Raw genomic sequence first — 8,752 nt, 5'->3', positions numbered from 1 at the left:
TTCCTTCTATCTATTATAGTTTTCGAGAAAATCAATGAAATGTTAAAACACTACTTTTTTTAGCATTTTTTAAACTTTGAACACGAATTACAACCCAACGGCTAAAACCACAGTAATATATCGATACTTTCTAGATTCCCCAAACATTCAGCTTCCATATGCATCTATTGGCTTCATTCTATCTATTATAGTTTTCGAGAAAATCAATGAAATGTAAAAACACTGTTTTTTCGAGCATTTTTTAAACTTTGAACACGAATTACACAGTTTGGAAAACGCTGGATTAAGCCAAGTAAGTTTGTCATATTTCAATAAGGTTGTTAAAGTTGTTGCAATTTTTAGAGTTTTTGAATTGGTCCAAGTATTGAAAAATGTATTTAGATATATTTTTATACGTATTTATTTAATTTAAAAATATAATATTAATTAATAATAATAATATTTATAACTGATACAGTATTAATAGTAATTTCCCAAGATACACGCTGTGTTGTCTGTCCACCTTGTTTTGCGATTTGCAGCAATTTCTAATGTGATTATCATCGATGCAATATTTTCGAATCCTTCGAAAGGTTTCCTTCGCAGTCGGAGAGGTCTCTCGGAAACTTTAGGAAGAAGAGGAAAATATCTAATGTTTCTTTAATTTGTTTCAGTTCGTGATCACAGGTTGAGATGGAAACCGCGGAAGATCGGATTCGCGTCGGAGTACTCCTTCAGGTATGATCTGTAGGAGAGCTCCAGCGATCGCTGACACTTGGAGTTCTCGGGCCAGTCGCAGTGATCCTCCGACCAGTACAGTCCCAGAGGACAACGTTGCAGCTCGAGGTGCTCGTGGTTGCAGAGGTAATAGGCATTGCATTCGGATTCGTGGGCCTGGAAGATGCCGGCACCGCCGCACGGTTTCTGCTCCTCTGTCACAGTCGCTGGGTGCTGCTGCTGTATCTGTTGCGGCTGCTGTGTGGTGGTGGTCGATGGTTTTGATGGCTTCTTCGTCGGTTTCTTGGGCGGTTTTGTCGACTGCGGCGGAGCCAATTCGCACGATCCCGACTCAGGATAGCCGCGCAGCACGTGATTGATCGTCTTCAGCAGTGGATACTCTCCGCATCCGCACAGGTTACGGAAATCGTCCAGATCGAGGGCCCAGATCATGCCACCTCCCAATCCCATGTCCTTGACGTACTGTGACTTCAGTTCGATCATCTCGCGATCATCGTACGAGACCCACTGATCCTTCAGGTAAGCGTACGGTCCTATACGATTCTTCGGGTCTTTGATAACATTCCATCCCTTGTTCTTGATATTCTGACAGATCTCGTAGTAGGCGAGGAATCCGCGCGCTCTCGTCTGATCACCAGCCTCTCCTCCTCCGTAGGTCGGTGCATTCAAACCGTTATCCGACGTCTCCGCCAGCGAGAAGCTTTGTCCGTACATAGGCATACCTAACACCAGCTTCTTGCGATCAGCGCCTTTCTCGATCCAATAATGAATGGTAAAGTTCTGCAGTCGGAATGTAAGTATTAATGTTACCTTAAAATATTGAAATAGTAGATAATCTTACCGTGTTGAAGGTGACGTCGACATCTTCGGGGTGAGCGTACATGGGCGCTACGTGTCCGGTGATCTTGTCCCATTGACCGTGGTAATCGTAGCACATGACCGCGATCCAGTCCAGGTACTTGGAAAGGGCTGGCACATCGTAGCCGTGATTCACGACATTCCTGCTGGGCGAAACTGCGGCCGAGAGCAGCAGGTTCTTGGGCTTGAAGACGTCGCTCAGTTCTTGCGCGAATTGAGCGAATGCCTCCTTATCGCTTGCCGGTCCCTTGTTGCAATCCACCTGCCAGCATACCGGATACTCCCAATCCAGGTCGAGACCGTCAAAGTTGTGCTTCTCGATGAACTCGACGACGTGGCTGATGAATTTCGCTCTCAGCGCACGATCGTTCACCAGCTTCGAGTATTTATCACCGGCCGAATCGTTCCATCCGCCGATGGCGATCAGAACCTTGATGCCCTTCGCCCTGTATTCGGTGACCTTCTCGTAGAACTTGTTGTCAAAGTCGGCCCAAGTGTCGTGCGGCTTGATGATGTACGTCTGCGGATTCAGCACGGCGAAGCCGTAAACGATGTGCGTGCAGAGATCTGGATCGATGTCCGATGGTAAGTACTTTCCGTTTCCTTGCCGATACCAGGCCCAGTTCGTAAAGTAACAGACCACTTTGTAGTCATCAGATTGCGTGCCCTTCGACGGAGCCGTCACCACAGCGAGCTTCGAGGTCGTCGTCTCCAGTTTCATCGATGTCGTCGTCTCCAACTTCATTGGCGTCACGGTCTCGTCCTTCTCGATCTGCGGCACATCCTGCTGTCCGGTTCCGTCTTTCGCCAACACCTTTCTGATGGTCGTCAGCAGCGGATGTCTACCCTCGCCGCACCTTCCGCGGAAGTCGTCCAAATCGAGTGCCCAGATCATACCTCCGCCCAAATCCATCTGCCTGATGTACTCCGACTTGATCCTGATCATCTCCTTGTCATCGTACGAGACCCATTCGTTGCCCTTGTGCGCGTACGGACCCATGCGACGTTTCGCGTCCTGCACCACCTTCCATCCTCCGTTCTTCACGCGATCGCAAATCTCGTAGTACGCCAGGAAACCGGCAGCCCTCGTAAATTCACCGGCACCTCCAGGTCCCGGAGCCTTCGCGTTCAATCCGTAATTATTCGCATTTTCCAGCCGGAACGATTGACCGTAAAGCGGCATTCCCATGACGATCTTCCTTCTCGGCACTCCTTCCGAAATCCAGTAGTTGATGGAATAGTTCTGAAGAAATAACGGTAAGTTAGATTTACCTGTGAGATTGGTTGATAACTAAATATCTTACGGAGTTGTAGAAGGTGACTTCATCGTCGGGATGTTCGTAGAGAGGCGCCACGTGACCGGTCTGCTTGTCCCATTGTCCGTGGAAGTCGTAGGTCATGACGGCCACCCAATCGAGGCTCGCTGCAACCGCTGGTACGTCGTATCCTGCATCGATCACCGTTTTACTGGGAGTCACTGCAGCAGATAGCAGTAATCCTTTCGGCTTGAAGGCGGCGCTCAGCTCCTTCACGAACTCGCCGAAAGCGCGTTTATCCGAATCAGGTCCTTTCTTGCAATCCACCTTGAATCAAATTGTTATTTAATACGTTTGTTTCTATTTGCAGGATGATTTAACGATTTACCTGCCAGCATTTCGGGTACTCCCAGTCCAAATCCAGACCGTCGAAGTTGTGCTTCTCGATGAATTCGATGACGTTCTTGATGAAGCGGGCGCGAGCTGATGGACTGTTCACCAGGCGAGAGTATTTGTCTCCTTGGGAGTCGTTCCAACCGCCGATGGCGATCGTCACCTTCAGTCCCTTCTCGCGGTAAGCGACGACGCGTTCGTAGAATTCTGCAATTCAATGTTACGATGATCGAAATGTCAACTTTTGTAGATTTGTTATATATAGATTTACTGTTGTCAAAGTCGGCCCAAGAGTCGTGCGCTTTGATGATGAGATTCTCGTAGTCCAAGACGGCGAAACCGTAGACGATGTGTGTGCAGAGGTCGGCGTCGATGTCCTCAGGAACGTACTTGCCCAGACCTTTCCTGTACCAGGCCCAGTTGGTGAAGTAGCAGACGATCTTGAAGTAATCGGATTTTGCAGGTAAAGGTTCAGATGGGACCGGAGCTAAAGTTGTCGTAGATGGTTTAGGTTTCCTGGTGGTAATTGGCGGTTTCCGGGTTGTTGACGGCTTCTCGTAATCATCCACGTCGATGTCACCATCGTCGTCGTTGCATTTTGCGTTCCCTGGCCAATCGCAAATCTTTTTCTCCTACAAAATTCAACAAATTCATTAATCTAATTGTTCTTCTGTCTTCTTATAGTTTAGTTCGTACGATGTTCCAGTGCAGTCCGGGGGCGCAGGTGAATGGTTCGTATTTGCCCCAAAGGCAGATCAGATATTGGCCGCAATCGCCGGAGTAAGCGGAGAAACTTCCAGCTTCGCACGGTGAGTACGGTAGGCTCGAAAGTTTCGAGACTTTCGTGTACTTATCGCTCAGCTGTGCCACCTTCTTTCTGTTCAGGCATTTGACTTTGTAGCCCCAGTCGCACATCTTGCTCTCGGCGTTCCAGTGAAGACCCGGTGCGCAACGTTGCGTCACCAGCTGATCGTTGACGCACACGTAGAAGCTGTTGCATTGCTCGTGCGGATAGTACTGGCCAGTGACGCAAGTCTCCAGATGACTGCCGCTCATCGACGTAGGCCTCATCGTCGTCGTAGTTGGTCTCTTTGTCACCGGTTTCTTTGTCGTCGGTTTTGGCCTCTTGGTTGGCGTGGTTTCAGCTACGAAGATTTACATGGTAAATATGTTTTCTTGTATTTATATGGAAGGACGACTTACTCTTTCGTTTGCAGTTGGCGCTGCTCGGCCAGTCGCATATTTTCCTCTCGTTGTTCCAATGAAGACCTCCGGCGCAATACTCTTTCCGCATCTCTCCCAAGATGCATCTGTAGTAGGCGTTGCAGTTCCTTGGATCGGAAGTGTACTCGCCACCGTCGCATTTCTTCGGCTCTTCCTGGCTCGGTTCCACTTCTGGCATTACGACAGCAGGCGGAGGAACAGTCGATGTTACCGGCTTCTTCGTCGAAGATGTTGGCCACCAGGAGGATTGCGTCCATTGCTGCGTCGGTTTGGACGTCACCGGTTTGGAAGTGGTCGGTTTCTTGGTCGTGTCCGACCACCAAGTTGTTCTAGTGGTGGTGGTCGTCGTCGTCGTAATCTTCGTAGGTTTCTTGGATGGTTTGTCCCATGACGATTCGGTGGTGGATGAGGAGGACGCGCCGCTGTCGATGCCTGTGGTGAGGACAGGCGGGGCCGGCGTGACCGGTTCCAGCGGTTTCTTGCAGTTATCCGTGCCGGCACCTTCGGCGATCAGTCCAAGTCCTTTGTTGATGCTCCTGAGGAGCGGGAACGGGCCCCGACAGCAGCGGTTGCCGAAGTCGTCCAAATCGACGGTCCAGGCGACGGCGCCACCGTATCCCGACACCCTGATGAACTTGGCTTTCTCGAGGACGGATTCGGGATCGTCGTAGCCGACCCACTGATCTCCGGAATACGCGTAAGGTCCTGACGTTTTTCCGCTATCTCTGGCAGTTGACCATCTCTGATTTTTTACTCTGTTGCAGATTTCGTGGTAGGCCAACATCCCTGGTTGCTTGGTGTATTCGCCGGGTTCACCTGGTCCTAAGCTCGGCGTTCCAATGCCCGGATTTCCATCCTGCTTTTTCGTCAAGGTGAATGTTTGCCCGTAGAACGGAATCCCGACGATCAGCTTCTCCTTCGGAGCTCCCATTTTCACCAGGTAATCCATTGTGTATTTGGTGTTGTATTGTGGATAGCGATCTCCGGGTTTCTCGAAGAGCGGACTGACGTGACCGGTTTTTCGTTCCCAGCTGCCGTGGTAATCGTACGTCATCACCGACATGAAGTCCAGGGAACGACCGAGCGCTGGTAAATCGTAGGCCACATCGATGACCTCTTTGTACCCGGAGATTGCTGCTGCCAGGATAAGAGGAGGACTCTGCTTGTCGAATTCCCGTTTCAACTCTTGCACCAGCTTGGCGAAGTTCGCTTTATCCATGGATGGACCCTTCTTGCAATCGCTCTGCCAACAAACCGGGTAATTCCAATCAAGGTGCAGACCTCTAAACTTGTGTTTCCTCAGAAATCCGACCGCACCGACTACGAACTTCCTTCTCGATGATCCGTCGCTCACCAGCCTCGAGTATTTATCACCCGACGAATCCGTCCATCCGCCCAAGCTCAGCAGCACTTCCGTATCCCTGATGGAGGTGACCCTGTCGTAGAGATTATTGTCGAGATCCGCCCACGGATCGAACTCCTTCACGAGGAGCGTCTCCGGGTCCAAACTGGCGAACGCGTAGACCGCGTGCGTGCAGAGCGTCGTGTCCAAGTGTTCCGGCACGAATTTACCTTCGCCTTTTCGGTAAAAAGCCCAGTTTGTCAGGTAACAAACGACTTTAGGTCTACCGTCGCGCACTCCCTCGTTACGCAGGATAAAGTCCAAATCCTTTATCGCATTCGGTATGTGCACGGTTTCTCCAGGTCTGCAGTAGCTGGGGTTCAGATAATCGCAATTGCCGGTGGCCGCATCGAACATCAAACCTTCGCCGCACGAGAGGTGATAGGAAAATCCGGCTTTGCAGACAAAGTACGCGGCGCAATCTCTTCTATCGCTGTACAGACCGTCCGAATGGCAGGTGCCGTACGGTTTCATTGGAGCCGTCTCCGTCGCATCTTGCAGATCATCAACCAAAGCCGATTTGACGGCGTTGAGAAGTGGAAACTTTTCGCCGCAGAGACCGCGGAAATCGTCCATATCGGTGGCCTGCAGGTGCGCTCCTCCGAGCTCCATGTCGCGCACGTACTTCATCTTTCTGGCGATGCTCTCCACGTCATCGTAGCCGACCCATTGATCACCGTTGACCAGGTAAGGTGAGCCGACGGCGTCCGTTTCCCTCTTCCAACCTTCATTCAAAATCATGTCGCAGATCTCAAAGTAGGCGAGGAATCCGAGCGTTTCCGTGTAGTAGCCGGCACGACCAGGTCCCTTGACCATCGCTCCCACCTCGCTGGAGTTGGAGTTTAGCAAAGTGAACGACCTCCCAAAGAACGGTACACCCAGCACCAACTTATCCCTAGGTAAGCCCTCTTTCAGCCAGTATTTCACAGCGTAATCCTACAATCAACAAATTGTTATTTACATATGTTGCAGATCATTGAGTATTGTCTTACCACATTGTTGTACAGATTCAGGTCAACATCTTCGGGTCTCGACTTCAGGGGTGAATGGTGATCAGCGATGGGCGCCTTCTCCAGATGGAAATCGTACGTCTGCACGTTCACGAAATCGATGCTCGGAGCGATCAACCTGGGTAAGTATCCCTCGTCGATGCGGTAGCGAGAAGCGGGCGCGGTGATCGAAATAAGAAGGTTTTTAGGTCTGAAGACCTCCGCGATTTCGGCGAGTAGGTTGGCAAAGTTCTGCTTGTCGTCCTCCTCGTCGCCGATCGAGCCCCAGCTGAGATCCGCACCGTCGAAGCCGTGCGTTTCCACGAATTTGATGAGATTGGCGATGAAGCTTCTGCGGTGCCAGGGATGCGAGAGGATGGCCGAGTTGGTGAAGCGGTTTCCTGCTATCGAGATGAGCACCTTCAGGTCTGCATTCTCCCTGCGGAGTCCGGTTGCGGATAGGTATCCGCCCTGCACCACGTCGTGATCGCGATCGGCCGGGATGACGGTGTAATAGTGAGGATCCAGGGAGGCCTGCGAGTAGATCACGTGAGTACAGAGGGAAGCGTCCAGGTTGTCAGCGTTGAAGTTGAGTGGTTCCTTCGTGTAGAAAGCGGAGCTGCGCACGTGGCACACCACCTTCTTCGGTTTGATGTCGGCAATGCCGGTCTGCAGTCGCGACGCCCTCAACGGGTATCCCGGCTGCAGAAAGACCTGCTGGAAGCCATCGTCGATGCGGTACGGCATCCCCTGGTACCCAGTGATCACAGCCTGAAATCGTTGCAGCGGACTGTTCTGCTGGTAGAAACCCTCGTTCCCATAATTGTTGTCGTAGCTCTGCAATTTGATCGGTTTAATAGCCGACCTCTCAAAGTCCAAATCCTCGTCGATCGCCTCATCCGGCGACAACCTCTTCTCCACCGAATCCCTCAACGGCAACCTGCGGCTGGACACGGTCCTGCAAAATTAAACGTTCAGCCCGATCCGTACTAATCTAAAAACTAATCTTTTGTCCAGATACTCACACATCGGGGATGCTCTCCACGGCCTCCCTCAGCGGCAAAGATCTGGTTCCAAAGTCGGAACCCTCGAGGTGCGTCGCGTGCAGAAGAACCGCGCACAGCAACGCAAGAATCCGCTGCTACATTTGGTGAACGGACAAACAAACAAGTAAGTATATAATTTTATTATTATTAATTTTTTTTATTACACAGGTTTTAATTTAATTATTATTTTCCACTCGGAAACTATAATTTATGGACCCGTTCCATAAACCGTTTTTATTTTCGGTTCACAACTCCTCTTTTTTTTTTTTTTTTTGGCTTCTTCTATAAATTCCGTTTGTTATCGTTCTTTCCTCATCATCTCGGACGCCCACGAAACGGCGAAATTTGAATACGAAATTAATTTCTCGATTCACATATTTTTTTTTATACAAATCTGTACATATATATATATATATGTATACATACATACATCGTCGTTCGTTTGTTAAACACGTCTCAGGTATGCAAACTCGTCGGAATTTGCATCGATTATACATTTTTTTTCTTGTAGGATGGCAACTCTCAATCAAGTTTGCCGTTTTTTTCCTTTCTTTGTTTCTTGTTATGTCGTCTAGCAACGACGTTCAGTTTTATTGAACTCCCCGAGTCAATTGATTGCGCCAATATTTTTTTAAATTAATTAGTAGTTAGACTTCAAAAAAATCAATACGAACTTTGCTAACTACATAACGATAATTTTTAGTAGATAACCGCTAATATCATTAGACTATTAACCTACATAATCTGTTTAAGTTGTAATTTATAAACAAGTCCACCAATTTGTAGATTAATAACCTAAACGAAATCAGGTTTAATTTTTTTAAAATTCAAAGTTGCCAAGTTATAAATATTGAATTAATATATTTC

The 8,752-nt window shown here is 49.2% G+C and overlaps 1 protein-coding gene across 1 annotated transcript; it reads right to left on the bottom strand.

The window, feature by feature from the left end:
- Window positions 1-585: 585 nt before the first annotated feature.
- On the bottom strand, window positions 586-7,986 carry LOC108561221 (probable chitinase 3). The gene is given in 9 exon segments (XM_017919066.1): window positions 586-1,497; window positions 1,559-2,818; window positions 2,880-3,158; window positions 3,220-3,431; window positions 3,496-3,856; window positions 3,921-4,369; window positions 4,428-6,786; window positions 6,843-7,797; window positions 7,865-7,986. Coding segments are annotated over 9 exon segments (6,834 nt in total). The 3' UTR covers window positions 586-660.
- Window positions 7,987-8,752: the final 766 nt, after the last annotated feature.

Source organism: Nicrophorus vespilloides, unplaced genomic scaffold (genome assembly GCF_001412225.1).
Source record: "Nicrophorus vespilloides isolate i.1.1-1 unplaced genomic scaffold, Nicve_v1.0, whole genome shotgun sequence".
Classification (NCBI taxonomy): Eukaryota; Metazoa; Arthropoda; class Insecta; order Coleoptera; family Silphidae; genus Nicrophorus; species Nicrophorus vespilloides.
Note: the sequence above shows the minus strand (reverse complement) of the source record. Positions and strands in the feature narration are given on the sequence as shown.